At 46.3% G+C, this 21,092-nt stretch overlaps 1 protein-coding gene across 5 annotated transcripts in view; it reads right to left on the bottom strand.

Moving 5' to 3' along the window:
* Positions 1-21,092, bottom strand: part of LOC147684424 (catechol O-methyltransferase-like) — a 195,297-nt gene that overhangs the window by 14,278 nt on the left and 159,927 nt on the right. For all 5 annotated transcript variants that reach the window (XM_086940354.1, XM_086940350.1, XM_086940352.1 and 2 more), the window contains exon 4: positions 3,184-3,315. In XM_086940354.1, coding sequence (XP_086796480.1) covers positions 3,184-3,315 — 132 coding nt within the window. The remainder of the gene's footprint in view (positions 1-3,183; positions 3,316-21,092) is intronic.

Below are 21,092 nucleotides of genomic sequence, written 5' to 3'. Positions count from 1 at the left end.
GCCCTCCAACGACAGCTGTCACACAACATGTAATCTCCAAGGCACACATAGCATGTCAGACACATGCACACAGTGCAGATGCTGGTTGTGGTGTTATTTAATGACCCCAAGTATAGCGAATGAATGGATTTTTCAATGCGAGGTCAGTAAACCTCCTACGCGCCAGGGGTGCAGGTGAAAAGGGACCGTATTCCGGATCCTGCAGTCTGGTTTGGGTTGGGGTACCATTTGGTGCATCCATTGGCAGCAGACTTGGGTGCTCTGCAGGAAACATCAACAACAAAGGACGCACCTGCAGCGGACACAGAGATGGTCAAGTCCATGATTGGATTCTAAGCATAGGCAGAGACAAAGCGGCACAGCTTTCCGCGCTCCGAGAGGTCTTACATTGCTAATGACAAGAGCATCTCTCGTGAGCTAGGAGACACTCGATAGATTAAGAAACCCTAAATCTCACAACGCGGACAGAAGCATTTCCTGCAGAACTGAGAGTATACAGTAGAGAATAACAAAGCATTTCACAATGATGGCGGAATTGTCTATCAGAAAATGGGAAGTACACCCTTGAGAACAAAATACCACATATGGCTATAAGGAGAGAGGTCTCCCTCTCATAAGGAGGAGCTCACTACAGAGAACTGAACTTCTTCACATTAATCACTTGGAGCAGAGGATGTATACACCAGTTGTCTCTGAGATAAGGAACAGTCCAGTGCCAATGAACACTACCACAACAACGGGATGTCCATCCAACAGCCTATCACACAAGTCTCGATGTCCGCAGACGTGCCTGTGTCAACCGGAATGACACAAATTGGAACAAAAGCTATTTTTCTGTGAAAATATTGTACATGTTTTAAGCTTGAGTACCCTATCATCAGTTCTTTTTCTACCAAAAAAAAACAAAATAACACTGTGTATGCAAAGAAACCCCCTATGGGTGCACTTTTGATCATTTGGTCTTTATATTTTGTGGTACTTATGCTTTTTCTCCATCAGCCAAATGTTTGCAAAGTGATTCCAGAAAGGAGGAGGGAGGCTTTCATACGGATGAAGTTGCTGATGCCAAAAGGACTTTGTAACCCAGGATCAGACAACTGAGTGTCCCTGTCAGAAACCTCCAGCCACACTGATCCTGCAAAGTAGGCTCAAATTAATGGCACAGGTTCTGGGTCTTTGGGATGTGGCCATTTTAATTTACTCCTTTAACATTTAGTCTCTGAGAATGGAGTGCCTTCAACCACAACTTGTTGCAATTTCAGAGAAACCATCTTTATGTACAAAGTCACGCGAACAGATTTTTTTCCATGGAAACAGAAGATACATAACAAGATTAAAGCAATACCGCGATAGTCTGAGTATATTACAAACAACACTAAGTGATACATTTGTGAGCTGTTTTAAATAACAAAAGGCAGTGCCTGGAAAGTGGAACGAGTCCGCAGATGGCACCAAACAGGTCAAGATCGATTCTAGCCCCGAAAGGCTCAAAGATAGTGGTGGAAGGGCCGCAAAGCAGGGATTCAATATAGAAAACGTCAGCCTTCGCCTTGTACCCTTCGGTAATATAAGGTAGTAGCCCTGACTGACAGTACCAAATACCTACCAGGCAGGTGGCAAGGTAGTACGGTGAAATATAGCTGTGTAACGGTGAATACCGGGGATATTTTCATTGAGGGGTTTGCCTGACATCAGATAGTCAATGAGAGCAAAGCTCGAGTGGTTTATGATTTCAGTCTGCACCATTAGAAGCAAAGAAATTCCCAGGTTTCACCTTCTGCCCACCTATAATTTTATGTTATGTATGACCTCCAAAAACATCTGCCTTTGCTTCCAGCCGCTACGCAAGGCTAGAGGCGTTATGGGGAGCCACATGTTACGTGGTCTTCCCTTCATGTCCAAATGTAAAAAATAAATGCATAAAAAAACAGCTGGCTGCCTGCCACCCAGCCCCACCAGCCTCTATGCCTCCCCCCCCCCCTTCGAACCTGTGCTCTGCTCCCCAGCACTGCACTGACAGGCTTGCAGAGACCTCTGTCAGAGCACAATAATTCCTTTATGATGCGGCAACTGTGGGGAGCATCTTTCGTTTCAAAGTTGTTTCCCACTTTCGCCACATGTACGTAGTGAATAACCACATCAAGGGGCAGATTTACAAGCCCCTTGCATCACTTTTGCGCCGCCGTTGCATCACATTTGTGACGCGGCGGCAGCTTAAAAGTTGCGGCCCATTTACAACGCGACACATCTAGGAAGATGCGTCACGTTGTAAATTCGTGTGTGACATTATACCTGCGCCAGGTATAATGTATGCAGGGTGGGCGTTCCCATGCAAAAAGTCAACGAGAACTGACGCAGTGAAATTTACAAGATTTCACTGTGTCACTCTACGCCTTCACTGCGTCAAAATCCCTATGCCTGCTCAGACCAGGCGTAAGGAGTGACGCAGGCCATTTTACATGGGACCTACCTATGTTTTCTGGCGCATTGCTGGAGTTGTGTCACTTTTGTGACAATCTCCAACAATGCGTCACTTTTCCTCCAACAGATGCCTCAGAATTTCGAACGCATCTGTAATTCCTTGCGCCATGTATTGTAAATACAGCGCATCCATGGTGGCGCAAGGACATTTGGAGGTGACGCAAGGAAACTGACGCATCTATGCAGATGCGTCAGTTTCTTGTAAATCTGCCCCTAAGAATCTAGGATTCACGACAGGGACACCCGGCGAGAGCCATGCAAAAGAATGTATTTGCAGCTCTCTATTCTCTCTCTGTTCTGCCAGCATTATAGGGACGACATCTATGGTAATTGGATGATCAATAATTTGCAACATTGCTTTGAAGAGCTCAATCCTACAGGGCCAGAGGGAACAAAAAACAGAGATGAGGTGCACGGATAAATAGGCTGTGTTGTACATCTGTCGGCCTCAGATTTGTAACTGGTTATTTACATTTTTGGTCCATTCGGGAACGTCAAAACCCCAGATTGAAAAGCAGAAGAGGTCTATATTTTGTATTTTGGATTTACTAATCTCAAATATAGCAACATTTGCTGCCTGGTGCAGAGGGGAGAGTAGGTCAACAGCCTCACGTGTTAGGCTTCAGAGGTGTACTAAAGGGAGACTCTACCCTACATAACACAAGAACGCGGCAAGCCTTTTGGGGAGGGAGGACATGTTACCTCGAGAAGTTTGGTGTCCGGCAGGTAACTCTGCTTCCAGTGGTCGAGGAAGATCATGTCGAAAGTGTCAATGTCCAACTTCTTCTTCAGCTGCGGGATCAGCTCTGTGGTGGATCCGACCAGGACCTCAACCTAAGACGAAAAGAAAGATTATCAATTTCTTGGGATCAGACTGGCAAGACATAGATTTTTTAAAATTATCCTATCATACTTCAGGTGACTGGACATCGGCTGCCCCCCAGTACCCTAAAACGCACAAAGAAGGCAGTTTAACAAACTACGCACTCTTCCTTTCCATTCACTTATATTTCAAACTCATCCTGCTCATGTCACGGAAATATGAAAAAGTATACGAGAAGGTAGACAGGATTTGTGCTTTGAAGCAGCCTCATGACTGCTTCAGCACTATCTAAAAGCATCAAATACAAACAAAATTACCAACAAGGAAATGGAGGAATGTGGTGATCAAAGACAGGTCACACGGAAAGCTTCAATGAAACAAAATATATTCATGGCCTGTCGGTTGCGTGGCTTCCCTCCAGCCAGCCAACATCCAACTGCCCACAGTGGAATCCACGCAAGCCAACACTCCTGAACTCACACGAGCCAGCATGAGGTCAGTAGATCACAACTCATCTTCTCCCTTACAACAACACATTTTATTTTTACAATATACAAGATTCTATGACAACAATGGGCACGAAAGGAAACATGATGAAACTTTAGGGTACCTAAAGGGAGAAAAACAGCATAAAAACAAGTAAAACAAGTAGGACAACAAGCAACGCAATGAGGGAAAAACCAAAAATCAAAAATATGCATAAGTACTCCACATAATCTTTCAAGTAACACCGAGGTCTTCAAACTCCTCACCTCCCCATCACTCACCTCACTCCTAGCAAACTTGTTTCCCTCTGACTATCTTCCTGCCGGACAATTCACAATCACCCATCAGACTTTAACGACTAATACCCGACGACATGCCCACGTTGGGCAAGGCATACTCTCCACCTTTCTGAAACAAAGCCACCCTTCTCTTGTTCCACCTGTCCCCTTTCTCCAGGACTATATGCCACTCATGCACAGATTTAACTTTGAAAGATCCCAAGAATGCAGTACTTCCAGGCCCCACACGACCTCTCCTAATCTTCTGACATCCACTCCATTGCCTTTACACACTCGTTCAACCTTCTTACTAAACTCACTCTCACAACTCAACGAGAGTCAACCAGGGTGCCATTTGGTTCCCGGCTTCCTCCCCCTCACACTCAAAGAGGGTTACACCACACGTGCCAGTCTTAGTAGTGCGATGAGGCCACACAACTTCATCAACCATCCTACCAACATTCTTTCCATTCTGAAGACCCATCAGGATTGTACCTTTCACCAATCTGTTGGCCCTCTCCACTAGACCATTGCCTTGTGGATTGTACAGAGAGGTGCACTTGTGTTTAATTCCACACCCACTCAAAAAACTCTGCATGTCGAGAGATGTGCCATTATCCGTGGCCAGAATTTTGGGAAACCCTTCCTCTAAACACACTTTTTCCAAAATAGTACTGGTGCTACTAGTGGTCACATCCCTCATGAATCTGACCACTAGCCTCTTGGATAAAACGTCTCATCACCAGCGCAAATTTAATCTCTGCCCCTAACTCATTCATGGGACTAATGAAATCCAGGAACCAAGGTTTATCTGGATCCTCAATGTGTCCTTGTTCTGATTTTACCCCTGTCCTCAGTCTCTTCTCACTGTTCTTGCAATCCACACATCTCACTACCCAACTTACAACGGCCGCAACCAGAATCGAACCTGGTTCCCCCGTTTCAACGTGGGTAATTCCAACCTCGAGGCCACATCTCCTCCCGGGGCTGCTTTTTTTCTGCTCTTCAACAATATTCCTGGGAGTGAATACTGAGCTTCTAGGAGCCAAACTGCTGATAGCTCTTCCTGGTTTCCTAAATTTAAAGAGCCTTATCTTACGGGACACGACCGACCACCTCCCTCTTCCATTCCGAGGCCATTTACTCCACCATAGATGTACATACTTTCCGAATCAAAGGAAAGTCCTGTTCTTTTCTTGTCCTTAGTGGGTCTCAAGCACCTCTTCATTCCTCCATTAAAAGCCCCTATCGCCCCTGGAACGTCACTTTTTTTGTTGCTCCGGTGGAATAGCCCCATTTCCAATATTTACAAAGTGGCGCTAAGCCACTTAACATGGCTTCACGCCACCTTGTAAATATGACCTTTTACCCCGCTGTCAACTGCGGCAAAGGGGTGTACAATGGGTGATGCTGTGGATGTCCCACTCATTTTTTTTGACACTGCCCCAGATTTACAAGGAGGTAAACATCTATGGCAGCGGCATTTACGAACGCCGTGCTAGAGCAGTTGATAGAATTTGGCAGCACCACATCCCGACATTTTCAAAAGGCAGGGATGCGCCATATTTACTGCAATACGGAGCACCCCTGCCTTTACCCTGCGCTGGCACTAGGATTAGCGGCCCAGTGCCAGCGCAGGCCCCCATCCACCATAGTGCAAGGGTGCAAGGGTGCGTGTGTTGCAGGGCATGATTGTTTATGTGCAGGAAGGGGCACCTTCCTGCACATAAACAATCATTAATGGCATTTTGCTAAAGCAAAAATGAAGAGAAATAGAAGCATTTCTCCTCGTGCGCCATGTGGTGCAAGTAAATACGCCCCCCAAAGGGTGGTCGATTTTCAGAAAGAATTCGTGTGTGAATTGAATTCCCATTGAGACGTTTGTTGAACGCACGAGGCGAATAATTTCCAAATAGCCACTAGAGGGCAGCAATTACCCATCGTTTCCTCTCTCCCTTAGCCTGCTTCCTGTGTAGACATTTCATGTAATCATAACATGGATGCATGAAGTGACTTTACACGATTCCGGGAATTATTTACCGCGAGATCAACCATAACAGGAAATCCTTTGTTCCTTCCTCAATTACCACCCCCTGCAGCGACCCGTGTTCTTGGCTTCCTCGAGCTCTGGACACACAGTTTACACTGACACCAACATGGACGTCAAGGAGTAGCAGCTGCTGCCCCTGGGTCGCTCTTTGCTACTCCAGCCCTGCCCGTGCTCCTCCTGGTCTCAGGGGGTCACGAAGGATGACAGGGGGCATACAAGGCTCTGGGAGCCATGCTTACTTTATGTTGTATATAACACTACCAATCACTTCCTGTAGGGTCAACCATTGCCCCTCAGCTGCAAATAAGAGGCTTGTGAAGGGCGAACCAGGAGCGCTCAGTGGTCAACTGATGTGTGACGTCACTTCCGCTACCACTGGCCTTTTTATGAATTGACGTCATTGTACACCAGCGACACACGGGCCATGGACCAATGGATGCGGAGGAACCACCTTCAACTCATCAACAATCATTTGCAATGCAATAGGTCTCGCATTAGAGAGTTTAAGCTATTGGCATTGTAAATGACAATGCCTTTTATTTATCTGTTTTGATCAAGGCATTGTCAATGCCAATAGCTCAAACGCTTGTAAATGCGAGACCTATTTCACTTCAAAGAAGCGGACACCATTGTCCCGGGCTGCTTGGAAAGTGAAAGCGCGCATGACACGCTGATAGTTGTAGGAAAGTAGGTCGTGTCTGAAGTAGGAGAAATGCATTAAAGAAAATAGTGCTTACAGAATAAATAAGACGTACCGTGTAACACATAAGTAAAAGGTCCAGTCCTCGTGGGAGGTTACAAATGAAGACAAGGCGGAACTAACAAGCCTATTAACAAGTCAGAAGCCAGCCTTTACGAAGGACAATGACACAAGCCAATGACAAATATGGACAGAGTGGGCGGAGCTTCAAGTCCATACTCAAATACAGCATGCCTCGCAGAGCAGCGCATGCGCTGCCCAGGCTCGACCTAAAAACCAAGGCCCTGCCTGCAAAGAATCGAAGGACCAGCCATCACCCACCATATGGGGCCTCGTCCACCTCCGTTGACACTGAAGGAAGTAAGAATCATGGAAGTGATCATGGCCTAAAGTAAGCTTGTCACTCACCCTTGGAATGACCCAACTCACCAGAAGTGCACTAAAAACAAGTATGGGGACTGTTGTCCTTAAAATAAAAGTGTGGGCACGTTGTGATCCTCAGATCCCGCCCACTTTGACCACTGAATGACCTAAGTTACCAGAAGGGCCTTCTAGACCACGTGAACTCGTCGAAGGACCACCCCACACCTAGGGTTCCTACTTTCGATTAGGCGGACCTTGCCCTAGTTCTGCAGTGCCGGGACTATGCACACGGAATATGTATTAGCACCACTTTACCTACTTCAAATCAAATGAACTGCAGCAGCTAGACAACTACATCATCCACGCGGAATGGACCACATCGCCCAGCCCTCCCAGTCCACCACGTTCTCCCATGGTCAGAGGCTTCTTCTTCAAGGCTTTCTGCATTGCCATAGGGCCACACCTACAGTACTGTTCGATCTACAGCGCTGGGCCACCTACAGCACTGTTCCATCTACAGCGCTGGGCCACCTACAGCACTGTTCCATCTACAGCGCTGGGCTGTCGACCGCACTCGGCGGTCCTTCCTTTACGAGAAACTTGGGAAGTAGAGAGTTCTGCTGCCGGTATAGAAAAGGGACCTTCCACCCAGGCACAGCTCCAAGTAGGGAAGGTTCAGGATGGGTGCCAGTTTACACCCAAGGGCTAGTACCAACACTTTAGCCTGGCACCACAACTGAACATCCAACCCTGCAGGGAGTCACACAAGAGTGGAACCTCCCACGTCCAGGCAGCAAAACTCTGGAAATCGCACCCAGCACAGGCCAGAAGGATCGAAGACTATTTGGAATTCAAGAAGGTAGTAAAGGCTTGGTTTTACCGCAACAGACGACTCCAGACCACAGCCAGGTTGAACCAATCTCTCAAGATAGTAGGCACAAGCATGTACGAAGCTCTCTCTGCCTCCTCGGTGATGCCAAACCAACATCTGTATGATCACAACAGCATGAGGAGTTGGACCATTAGTTTATTACACATGACGTCAATGGAGACAATAGTGCTCCAACCATACACAACGACACTGCGTTTGCATCACGGCTTAACAAACGGTAGCAGTAGATCCCGCAAACCCCACATCCAATAATTAGTGACACAGTAAGAAACAATAATACACACAATTTAGTCATATTGAAAATTTAGTAAATGGGAGCTTCATTGGACCGCATCTTTACTAGTGTAGGGATACAGGGAGCGGTGAGACACCACACTCAAAAAACTACCTACAATACTCCAGCATTTAGGAAGCCTTTCTTTACTCGCTGGGTACCATTACAGATGTGACTTTGCGACTGCAAATCCTTTTATCACTTAAAAAAAACGCAGAGCACTTTACGGGAATGATATAGTCTTCACACTTACAAACTTTTTTTGCAATTTATTTTCTCAAGCAATACCTCCCTGGTCTTAATTTGTCTATCACAGGAGTAAAGTCTTGAAAAAAAAACACTCCCAGCGAAACACGTGTCGGCTGTGCCTCTGTTTATGAAGTTCTCAACGTGTACTAAAACTCTTCCTGCTGTACCAACTGTATCTCTCTAGAGGGAACTGCCAACGTTTGTCAGCACCTTGGCTGTGTCTCCTCCCAAGGAGTCTTCAGTTATACACAAATATATTCCCTATGCATTGACTGTGCTCCAGAGAGGAAATATTCAATTTGTGCAAACACCTTATTGAATGTTGCCACATTCAGCTCAAACATTCTGCTTCAGCACTGTAAAACTGGTTCTATTCTTGGACATCCTCTAGTGTTATAATTGTTGGAATTACTGTATTTTTACTGCAATTAACATAATTCAACCCATACAATAAGTAGTTGGTGTGCTCTGGAGCATTGTAGGCGCTGTGTTCACATACACGATTCCATCTTACACTCCCCGCTGCCACGCACTAAAGCACATCTACATGTGAGACAATAAAAGGCTCCTCTGGTCATCATGTATAACACCAAAACACGCCCTAAATAGGTCATTCTATACACAAACGCTTTGCTGCCTCCTCCGGTATATAAAGCACCATATAAATGCAACTACAATACAATAGCCATGCATGCTTTTTTATCTACACTGCAAAGCATTACAACGAATTCCCCATTACAACACCCCGTGGAGTTAGAATAGGTAATTGTGTTGTAATGGACAACGCGTAGTAATGGATTGCGTTGTAAAGCACTGCATTGTAAAAGGTTTTGTGGAGTAAAAAACGCAGGGTAATGGTACGTGTTGTAAACGCGTGCGGAGTAAAGTGTCCTATTCTTCCTACATGGTTAGTTATGGAGCATCAGTGACCAGAGCTTATGTGCGGGTGGTCGTATCATGGGTAACACGTACCATAGACTGCAATTCCTGGAGCAGGGGCTACAGAGAGGCATCTGCAAGGGCAGTAACAGAGCAGGTTCCTATGGAACCCTAAAGGTAAGCGAATACCAAGGTGTAAGATACCGTAATCTCCTCCTGTAACCAGAAAAGAACAGATCTATAGTGGAGCGGGAGCCAACTCTAGGCATTCTGCCCCAACTGGAGGATCTGTCATGTCGGATTCAGCTGACAAGCTCCAAAGAGTAAATGCAAGCAGGCGAAGGACTTGAAGTGGATACCCAGGACTGCAGCTCAGTCGCCCTCAGACATAAATCCAGAGTGGAAATCTGCTAATAATGTCTTCTCAATAATATCGCAGTATCTAACATGCAACTTTAGGTAAACCCCTTTAGCTATGGGAATCACCCAGGAAGGGTCAGTACAGCTAGCATCAACTGTCAGTAAAAGATCATAATTACAAATTCAGCTCTCCGATTCACGCACAGGATCTCTTTTTAGATACTCTGAAGCAGGCCCATAAGAAGACTGGGAATGCAGTTTCGCAGCCTCTACAAGAAGTGAAGAGGGTTCAAGGTAGACTAGGTTTGACATATTTACAGAGTCTATTATTGACATGTCCAGACGTACCACTCCGTACGCTTTCTTGCAGAAACTTAAGAGGAAAAGCCTCCTAAGCAAATATCAATCAATGAGCTCGGATTTGTAGAATGCAGCTAATCACCCGTGAGGGTATCCAGGTGCTGGGTTCTTGCTAGTATCATTCAATGAATAGAAGGAAAAACAAGGAGAAAGCAGTGAAAATGAGGGAAAAGTAAGGAGAAGGCACTAAAAAAACTGTGGGAAAAGAAAGGAGGAAGCAGTGAAAATGAGGGAAAAGCAAGGAGAAAGCACTTAAAAAGAGGAAAAAAGACAGGAGCAAAAGCAATGCAGCAGCACAGGAGAGCTGGGACTGGGACCTGGAAGGTGATTGTAACTTGGAACTGTATGGAGAGATCCTTAAAGGTTGCAAAAAATAAACAAAACAGGTAACTTCAGAAAGGACTGAGCAATACCAGAATCTAGCTGAAAGTTAACCTTTAGCAGCCACCATCTATTTTGCTTCGTCCTGGCCTCTGACACATTTCACATAGACTAGAGGCATATACTCATTTGTTACTTAATGTGAAGCATTGATGGAGAGAGGCAGATGCTCATTTATTACTTAATGTGAATCACTGATAAAGAGAGGCACATGCTCATTTGTTACTTAATGTGTAGCACTGATGAAGAGAGGTAGATGCTCATTTGTTACTTTATGTGGAGCACTGATGAAGAGAGGAACATGCTCATTTGTTACTTAATGTGAATCACTGATAAAGAGAGGCACATGCTCATTTGTTACTTAATGTGTAGCACTGATGAAGAGAGGTAGATGCTCATTTGTTACTTAATGTGTAGCACTGATGAAGAGAGGTAGATGCTCATTTATTACTTAATGTGAATCACTGATAAAGAGAGGCACATGCTCATTTGTTACTTAATGTGTAGCACTGATGAAGAGAGGTAGATGCTCACTTGTTACTTTATGTGGAGCACTGATGAAGAGAGGAACATGCTCATTTGTTACTTATTGTGTAGCACTGATGAAGAGGTAGATGCTCATTTGTTACTTTATATGGAGCACTGATGAAGAGAAGTAGATGCTCATTTGTTACTTTGTGAAGCACTGATGAGGAATCAGATGCTTATTTGTAACTTTATGTGGAACACTGATGAAGAGTCAGATGCTCATTTGTTACTTTATGTGGAGCACTGATGAAGAGAGGTAGATGCTCATTTGTTACTTTATGTGAAGCACTGATGAAGACAGCCACATGCTCATGTGTTACTTTTTGTGGAGCACTGATGCCTAAGCATTCACATGAAGCAACAGCGTAACATAAGTGTCTTCCAATTGAAATGCGTCAGCAGACAGCAAGGAGGTAGAAAGACAGCAGTGCTAGGTGTTAACTTTCATCAGGCAAAGATGGCCAAAGAAGACCGAAGTTACACTGTAAAAAATAAAATGATGGGCGATTCTGGGATTGTGTCTTGTGACACATTCTATAGCTGAACACGTGTATTGGATGGAAATTTCCTTTTCACAGGTCTTGGGAAAGGTAGTTCAGGACACTCGCCCACCCACAATTTCAGTGTGTCTGTGTCTGTGATACCCATGACCTAGAATACTTAAGAGACTAATTCTAGACGCATGTACATGTATCGACCCCCATCCAATTTCAAAGGAGTCTCCTTTGAAAACTCACAGCTTTCCAATGAGGTTGGAAACTGAGAAGGGCGATCTTACCTTGCGAGTCCATCCACCAGATGAAGCCTCCCCCCAGCTGCACTCCTCTTCCTCCTCCTCCTCCTCTTCTTGCGGGAAGGGTGGTGTCAAGTGTGGCAGTGTCAAGTGTGGCGGCAGCGAGCGAGAGAACAACTGAAGCGACAGCTGCAGGCACTGCAGAGTGGTGAATATCAGGGCTTCCTGCAGGCGCCAGCGCCGAGGTGGCAACGGGTTCTCAGCCAGCTTTTCTGGGCGACAATGGGTAGCCGAGTGGGATGGCTGGTGTAAAGGGGAGGCAGGCAGTCCCTCCTTGGTGAGCACAGAGGGCTGTGAGAGTAGGGGAGAAGGCAGTGGGGCCGGAGTAACAATGGAGGTAGGCCAGTCACAGGGAATGGCAGGGTGGATAGAAGTGGGTGTGCCGTCAAAGGGTAAAGAGGACGGAAAATTATAGGGTGATGGAGTAAGGAAAAACCATCAGAGAGATTGGATGTATATTTAAAGGATGACAAACAACAGAGAAGAGAGGCACAGGGGCGAGGAGAGGTGTAAGGAGAATGCAGGTCAACAAGAAGTGAGATGGTTGCAGTGAGGTAAAAGAAAATTAAGGCACAGAAGTGAAGAAAAGAAGGATTGAGAAAGAAGAGGGGGTTAACCATGGCAAATAATTGTACAGTGCATGAGAGAAGGAGGGACATAAGGAAGAACGCAATATTGTAGAAGAAGAGAATTAAAGGGGGGATGAGAAGGGTATGCAGAAGAACAAACGAATGAGGGACAGGAAAGTTTGAGGGTCAAGGTTGAGAGGAAACAAAGAGGGAGAAGAGAAGGATGTGGGTAAAGATGAGGGTACATGGAGAGCAAGAGACGGTGGCGATTTGGGCGATAATAAGAGACATTAATGTTTTGGAAGGAAGGTTGGAGGTAGGGAGAGATGAACAAAGGGGAGAGGGGAAACACAATGGAAGTTGGAGGAAGATTACCCAAGGAGAAGAGAGTTCAGAGCAGAGGGTCAGGAAAGGAAGGTAAGCAAGAGGTAAGATTGAAGCCGAGACAGGAGGGCGACACAGAGGTCAGTGGAATATGGAGCCAAGAAGGGCATGAGGAAAGCAGAGTTAGAAAGAGAAATACAGACGTTAGTATGAAGGTCAGATAAAACAGAAGCATGGCAAAACATGTGATTATATAATGAAAGAGAAAGAGTTAGTGTGAACGCAATATTCTACTTTAACAGCAATGCCGCACACAGGGATCACAGACCGAGGTGTCCTCAGCTGTCCTTTCCGCCCATTACAAAGTGGGACAATTCTCTTTAGTCTTCATTGAGAAGTTTAGACTTTCTGCAAGTGGAAATTTGCCTTGCCCAAGATAAGTCTGGTCGTGTGAGGCGGAAGGGAGCTAGAACTCCCAGAAAGCAACAGTCTCCAGCTTTGCTCCAGTCAGGCTCTGTGATGTTTGTTTAAGATGACACAGTCTGGGTTTGAGAAGACCTGTATCCGTGAAGGCCTTTTTAAAGCAACATATCCCTGATCATATATGTATACTGGCACATATATTCAACTTCTTCTGGTTCATGTACACGCTATGAAAATGAGAGTTCAAAAAAATTATAGAAGCCCTTTAAGCGTCTTTAGCATTCTGAGTCCTTTAAGCGTCTTTAGCATTCTGACCACAATTGTTAGCAAAGGTCTGAGAACTGGTATTCTCTCGCGAAGGTGGTATGCTCCTTGATTGGAGGCGTGAAGTGCCTTTGTATGTGTGTTGTTTCTTTGTTGAATGAGATGCCTTTAGAACTAATGTTGGGAAGACTTTTCTGTGTTACTTGCACCCCAACGTTGGTAGGAGCTGCACATTCTCAGGGGCTCGGGGGCAGTTTTCTTCCAATGTTGTACTCTAGTGAGTCACCAAACCAGATAAGGTCCAGCATCAGTTCCTTGCACTGGACTGCAACCAGTGAAGGACCTTTGCAAAGTCCCCACAGAGCCAAATGGAAGGACGTGTGACCCAATGGTTCTCGCTCACATCTGCCTTAGAAAGCCTTGGTGTTTAGGGGGCAGTGATATGTGGGGACTGGGAGAGCAGATGGGGTCAGTAGCCTGTTAGGTATGCTCCATTCTGTGAGTACAATATTAGTAAAGTAGAAAGAATTCTGAATTATAATTTTCAGATGCCATTGTGCAGGTTCTCAAGATCCACAATAGGCTTCAAAACTTTATGTTAGTTCTTCCTATGAAGAAACATCTGAAGTAAGTTCCAGAGAATCTTGGCCTTGCTGGTGCAGGGTCTTTTCCGGGTTAGAATAGTTATCTCTTCTGAATAAATACAGTGCAGTGAGTTCCGTACCCACCTGCCTCTAGTTTTTGATCCAGTCTTGGAGTAAATTCACAACTCTTCACCATCTCCAACTTAGCAAGCTGAGGCAGGGTGGAGGTGAGGGAATTCATTGGACTTGTGATAAGTTGTTGACGGGGACGGGTCCGCTTTATAATTTCTCCCATTGAAAGACTGGATCTCGATCGCCCACTTGCTGCTGAAAACAAACACCATGGTTTGAAGGAGGGGTGCATCACCCCCACTTGTTGAAGTTTTACACATATTTCCATTGGTTTTGTGCCCACCCTCCTCTGGCAGCCACTGCTCTGGCCTTGACAGTTCCCGCTTTCATCTTCTCCTTAGGATTTCCCTGAATTTTCCAACCCAGAGGGTCTCAGAGTCCTAACTCTTGATGTATCTCTGCGTTAATATTGATGGAGAACAAGCCTAGGTCAGGCGCAATGGACCAATCCACAAAATAGTGAGAAAACAATGCAAGTTTATGTACAATCATCTGGATAGCAGAAGGGCATGAGCCGTCTGAGAGGAGCGAGGGTAGGCAGAGGAAGGGGTGAAGCCCCCACTCAGGATGGATCTTTCAAGAGAGGGGTCTTCTTTGCAGCTCAAAACATAACTGAATGACTTTGATCTGAGAATGAATGTCGGTCCTTTTTCCAGATGTGCTGCTTGTCTCTGGCTCTTTCAATTTTGCACTTTTCCACTTCTCTTCTGGCAATGTTCAGGCTCCTTGTGTTGAGTGGATCTTAAAAATGTGAAGTTTTTTGGCCATTGAGGAGGTAACTTCATTTGTGAGATATGCAGCATGTCTTAAGGGGTATTCAGTTTTGGAAGGAGCAGCCAATGAAGATCTGTCAGAATGAAAAACATGCTCAAAATTCTTCAGTAGTTTGAGAGATGTGCAACAATGCGGAGATTTAACAGGTTAGGATAGAAATCAGGAACACTGGTGAGCTAGGGATGGTCACCAGCCAGGTGTGATGGGTGAGAAGATCTGAGATTTTACATCTCTTCAGAAATTGAAATCTGGATGCAAAGTCTTACGCTCCATAGAGTAGAAGTGAGATTTAGTACCACTCAGTCACTACTCAGTACTCTCTTGCTAGTCTGACTATCAAAGACGTAGTCGGTCAATGGCAAATCTGAGAAATTGTGGGCTTGTGATGAGTTGTGGTGTGAATCCTCCTAAGTCCATACTGGAGTCCCTCCTTGATATGAGCTTTTTTGATGGGATTGGTGATGAGGACACATTTCATCTTGGCTTGGTTTCGCTTTTAAGATAAAGAGTCATTCTTCAAAGCAGTCCAAATCTATGATTGAGGACATTTTTTGTACCATTGTGTATGTTGACATACTGGTGAATGTTTTCTCCTTGGCTGGCAAAGAGAGTTCTAAACCTTTTCATGTACAGGTTGAAGCTCGGTGGGGAGAGGATGGATCCTTGTGGGGCTTGAGGAGGCCTCATGAACGAGTTGGGATTGAACAATAAAGCCGGATGTAAGCCAACAAAGTATAGTGCATGTCTAAATAAATTTGAGTTCTGAAGAGATTTATGAGGGGGTTGGATCATCATTTGTCAAAGGCTGCTAAGAAGTCAAGTAGCATAAGCAGGTCTGCAACGCGGAGTGTGTCACTCACAGTTTAGACAGTGGCCGTCTTAGTGCAGCAATGTAGTATGAAGCGCGACTGAAGTCATGCAGGAAGTGTTTGACGTCAATCTGCTCTTTTAGTAGAATGACAGTTTTATATTTTACGATTTTACCAATAAATGGGAGATGGATGAGACCGCATTCTCAAGATCTGCTCCCCTCCCCTGCATCACTTGTCCTCTGCGGTTAATTATGCCCCAGTGGAATAGATTCCAGGGGCATTGCAATCATACGCTGCAACCTTCTGCGAACCATTTGTGAGTTATACATAACAGGCATGGTACTAAGGCCGTAACAAAGTGATATCCTTTAAGTGCCGGCCTGATAAAGAAGAACAAGTTACTTACCTTCAGCAATGCTCTTTCTGGTAGAGGCTCTTATCTAACCGCAGCTCCCCCACTTTTAGAGTATTACCCAGGCGCCAGCCTGATTCTGAAATTTTTATAGCAGTGCTCCTGCGTGCCACTAGGTGGCAATGTACGGTTCCAATTGACTTAGCTCCGCCCAGAAGTAAAACAGCAGAGCCATGTATTTAATTTAATTTAATTTGCGTGTTTATATAGCGCTAGAATCACTCCCGGGGGAGTATCTCCGCGCTTCGACCGCTGCGAAACCCTTCCTGGCTTCCCTGAGAGATGGTCCCTTAATGGGTATCTCCAGGGTGAGACCAGGCATCCCCGGCGGTCTGGTGGGGCCGTTAGTGAAGATGAGGCAAGCTAATGCCCAGAGTTGCCGAGTGTGATCGCTGATCAGAGTGGGCACCGAGGCGAGAGAATTATCGAGTCCGCTGACCCTGGTCCAGAATCCTGCCGCGCCGGGAATCGAACCCTGGTCCCGGGCCGTCCTCTGCTCTCGGGTCTGCCGCCTCTAACCAGTGAGCCACACTACCTCGCCACCCCTGCGTATCAATATTTGTTTCTTGCTTGACTGCTTCTGCACCCTCAGACACAGAGCGCAAAAGTATTCGAGGTACAATTGTGTAGATCTCTATTGGGACCCTTATAGATGGTCAAAACAGACCACTCTACAGAACGGGAAAGTGGAGGGCAGGGAGGAATCTGCAGTTAGAGTATCTACCAGAAAGAGCATAATTGAAGGTAAGTAAGTAATCTTCTGAAGGATATTTTTCACTGCAGTTTCCTCATCTTTAGCATATATACCAAAGCCGTACCTCCCAAGCGAACGTTCTGTTGAATGGCCTCAGACTAAAAAATCCTGCAGGACAGAACAAATGAACTGCCATTCCTGTCCAAACCTGCTGTCAAGGCAGTAGTGTTTCATGAATGTTTGCACAGATGTCACAGCCTGCCTGATGTAAATACCAGGTACTCACATGCCAACACAATAGTGGCAGTCTTGGCCCTGGTAGAATGGGCTCTCTGTACTTTTGGAGGCTGCTTTTTGGCCAATGAGTAGCAGATCTAAAATCCTTTTCTGCACCCCCTTATCTTTCTTTGCCCAGAGAATCCCACAAAAGATGATTGTACACCAATGGTTTTTTGGGATGCTCAATGTAAAAGCTTAAAGCTCGAGTGGGGTCAAGCCCACTGAGTCTCTCCTCCACTTTCAAGGGGTGATGTTCCATTCCATTCCATTCCATTCAGATGTTTTTGTACAGGGCGTAGCTACCCAACCAGGCATCCCAGGGTGAGACAGGGCAAGCAGCGGTGGGAGGGTGATGGATTGCCCAATGTGAAAAGGAGTCACAACTTTCTGCAAGACGGCCTTCCTGTTCCTCATCATCAATGTATCCAAAAAAAGGGGGTGTAGCATACGTGCACCAAGAGAGCCTGGAGCTCACTCATGCGATGAGTTGAAGTGATCTCAAGGGGGAGGCTGTCTTTAGTGTCAAAGGACACAAGAAGCTGCTGTGCAATGACTCGAAGGGAAAACACCGAGAAAAGTCAGGACCAAACTACGATCCCACCGAGGCATCATAAACAGTTTGGGAGGAGCACGCGTGTTGTAAAAAGACTTAATAGAAAAGCACCCAGCAGCCAGGATGACAACCACAACTTCGGTTGACGAGTCAAACGCCGTTAACTGCTGCCATGCACGGAGGTGTAGATTGCGCAGGTTCTGATGGAGAACCCTATCCTGATGCTGCTGCAGATCTTCCCCGAAGTGATAGCATGGTCGGAGGGTGGACGCACATACTCCGAAGTTCTGGGCTTTGACAAGTACCAGCTGCAAAAACTGCAGTCTTTGCAAAATGCGGCAGCGAGACTCTTATTGGGTATTCCCAGAGGTCAGTCAATTTCGGTCGGCATAAAAACTTTACACTGGTTGCCTATCAAACAGCGTATCGAGTTCAAAGCTCTAACTGTGAAACATAAAGCAATTTATGGTGGCGGTGCTGAGGATCTCCAAGCTCTTTTTACACTCTACACCCCCCGCCCGCCACCTCAATTCAGCCAATCATGGCCTCAACAATACTACAAAGGTAAGACGGGCGAGATGGGGTGGCAGAGCAATCACGCACTGTGCATCCAAACTCTGGATCAAGATGCCGCTCCTTCTGAAGGCCCAACCCAGTCTTCAGTTTTTCAGAAGGAGCCTAAAGACTTGGCTGTTTACAGCCATATAAGATATTACCTCCTTTAGCCATCCCTTCCACATATCACAGCGCCAAGACGCTTCGGCATTCGAGGGCTTTACAAGCATATAAAACATAAACATAAAACATACTACACTATCCTGGTCCAATCTGAAGCCACTAGGATCAGTTGGTCCTGTCATTCCTGATCTTCTTCAGAACTCTGGGCAGGAGAGACAAAGGTGGGAAGGCATACATAAGTCCTGTGATCCACCCCAGTTGAAATACATTTACTAGGGAGGACCTTCGCAGGAACTCCAACGTGCAAAGGTTTTAACACAACGTGTTGTCAGCGGTGGCCGAAAGATCTAGCCAGGGTTCTTGCCCTTGTTGGAAGATGCTGTGTGCTACTTTAGGGTGCCACCGGCATTTGTGACCTGCCAGGTTGTACTGATTGATCTCGTCCAGGGTTCAATGATCCTAGCCGGTGGGTCACAATCAGGGAGATGCCCTGGTGTTCCAACCACCTCCAAGGTGCAGAGACTCCTGGCCCAGGACCCAGGACCGCAGTCTGCCCTGCTTGTTGTAGTACCACATGGGGATGATGTTATCCATAACAACCCGTACCACCACCCCTTGATGGATGGTAGGAAGGCCATCAATGTAGAAAAAATAACCCGCAACTACAACTACAACTAGGGAGAGGATGAAGCCTTAGGCTAGAGCGGTCGACCTCGAAGCTCGGGAACCGTGTTCGAATCTCAGCAACGACGCTCAACATCCTGTGATTCTGGGAAAATCACTTAATCTCCCCGTGCCTAACAAAAATGAAAGTGTCCATCTGTAATGGAACTGGTGCTCATGTACAGCACTCTCATACCTGATATTTCAGGTCTAGTTTGCACTGTATGAAACTCTAAAACACAAAATACAACAAATTGATATGAAGGTGATTTTCTGCCAGGAACTAGAGCCCTCTGATCTCCACCTCTCCCCGATGTCCTCCTAAACCCATCAGTGATGCATTCGCCACCACAGTCACCTCTGGGTGGGAGAGGGAGAGGGAGTCTGTCAGTGGCCACACTGCGATGAAGAAGCCACCAGTGCAGATCGTCTGCAGTCTACTTCAAACCCTGGATGGCATCTGGCATGTTCCCTTGGTGCTGGGCCCACTGAGACTTCAGATCCCAATGCAAAGCCTGCATGTGCCACCTGGCAAAGTGGACAGGCTAAATGCATAAGGTCAAAACGCCAGGAAACCCCAGAGCTCCTCTCACTGAGATCCGGGATTAAGGATCCTAGCCTGAATGTCGGGGAATGGGGAAATGAAGGAAATGCCCTGAACGGCACTGTGTCCAGAACAGTTCCTATCTAAGGAAGCTACTGCGAAGGAGTGAGGTGTGACTTTAGCTCGTTGATCGAGAACTCCAACCGGAGGTAAGCCATTGTATGGAGATGGTCTATGACTGACTGTGGAAAACCAGCCCTCATCTGCCAATCATCGAGGTAGGGGAATACTGGTATCCCCAACCTCCAAAGATGGACGACGACCACTGCCATCCTTTTCGTGAACACCCGAGAGGTGATGTAAGACCAAAGGGGAGTATGGCCCACCATGAACAGCAGGGATAGGATGGGCACATGAAAGAGCATGTCATGTTGTTCAAGGTTTACCATTTGGTCACCCAGATCCAGGGCTGACAGAACCTGGGCCAATGTGAGCATCGTGAACTTGGGTCTTTGCAGAAGGCATTCAGAGGGTGAAGATCTCAAATAGGATAAAGGCCTCCATCTTTCTTCAGCACGAGGAAATAGCATATTTACATGCCCAACAGCCTCTTCACTGCCTCTTTGGACAGTAGAGCTCACACCTCTTGCAAAAAGACGGATAGTTGCTTCTCTGAAAGAGGCGCTAATGTGGGAAGAAGATGCCGTGGGTCAAAAAGAAATGGAAGGGCCTAGCCCTGCTGGATAATCTGGAGGACCCCTCTGTCAGATATGTTGGATTGGCACCTTGGGAGAAAATGTTTGATGCTGCCTCCCAGAGGGTAGTTGTACGATGCTTAGGGCAAATTAAAGGAGCTTGGAGGATGATACAGCTGGGGAGGGGGCTTGGGAAGATCAGTGCCCCTGGTGACCTGGTCATTGACTGCCTAGTCCCGGTCTCCATCTCCAGCAGGGGTTGCGGGGGCTGTGTTTGCCCAGAAGCCAAAGGTTCTGGAGTAACCTCAGATAAAGTGAAACTGAGGAGGAAGCGGTCTGGAAGGGGTTGAAAGGCCCAAAGAATGCATCCTGACCTGATTTTCCTTGAAGCTCTTTAGGGCAGAATCAGCTTTATCTCCAAATAGGCGGGATACATCAAAAGCCATATCCATACTGGAGGCCGGCACAGCTCCAGAAAAACCTGTGGATCGTATATCTACACAAGGTGACACTAGAGCTCACCACAAGCATTCAGTAGTAACCAGACCAGTCTGAATCACGTATTTGGCTTTATCCTGACCATCCTGAATGGTTTGCACCAACAAGGCCCTACACTCTTCTGGGACAGCCAGCAAGATCTTGCTGACCATGTTCCAGAGTGCGTGTGTCCGTGTAACGGCCCACTAGGTGAACTGCATTGACCGCCCTCAGGGATAGGCTGATAGAAGAGAACATTTGCTCTCTAAATGCCTCAATTCTTTTTGAGTCTCTGAAAACAGGAGTTGTGGGGAAAGA

Source organism: Lissotriton vulgaris, chromosome 10 (genome assembly GCF_964263255.1).
Source record: "Lissotriton vulgaris chromosome 10, aLisVul1.2, whole genome shotgun sequence".
Classification (NCBI taxonomy): domain Eukaryota; kingdom Metazoa; phylum Chordata; class Amphibia; order Caudata; family Salamandridae; genus Lissotriton; species Lissotriton vulgaris.
This window is presented reverse-complemented; position numbering and strand designations above follow the sequence as displayed.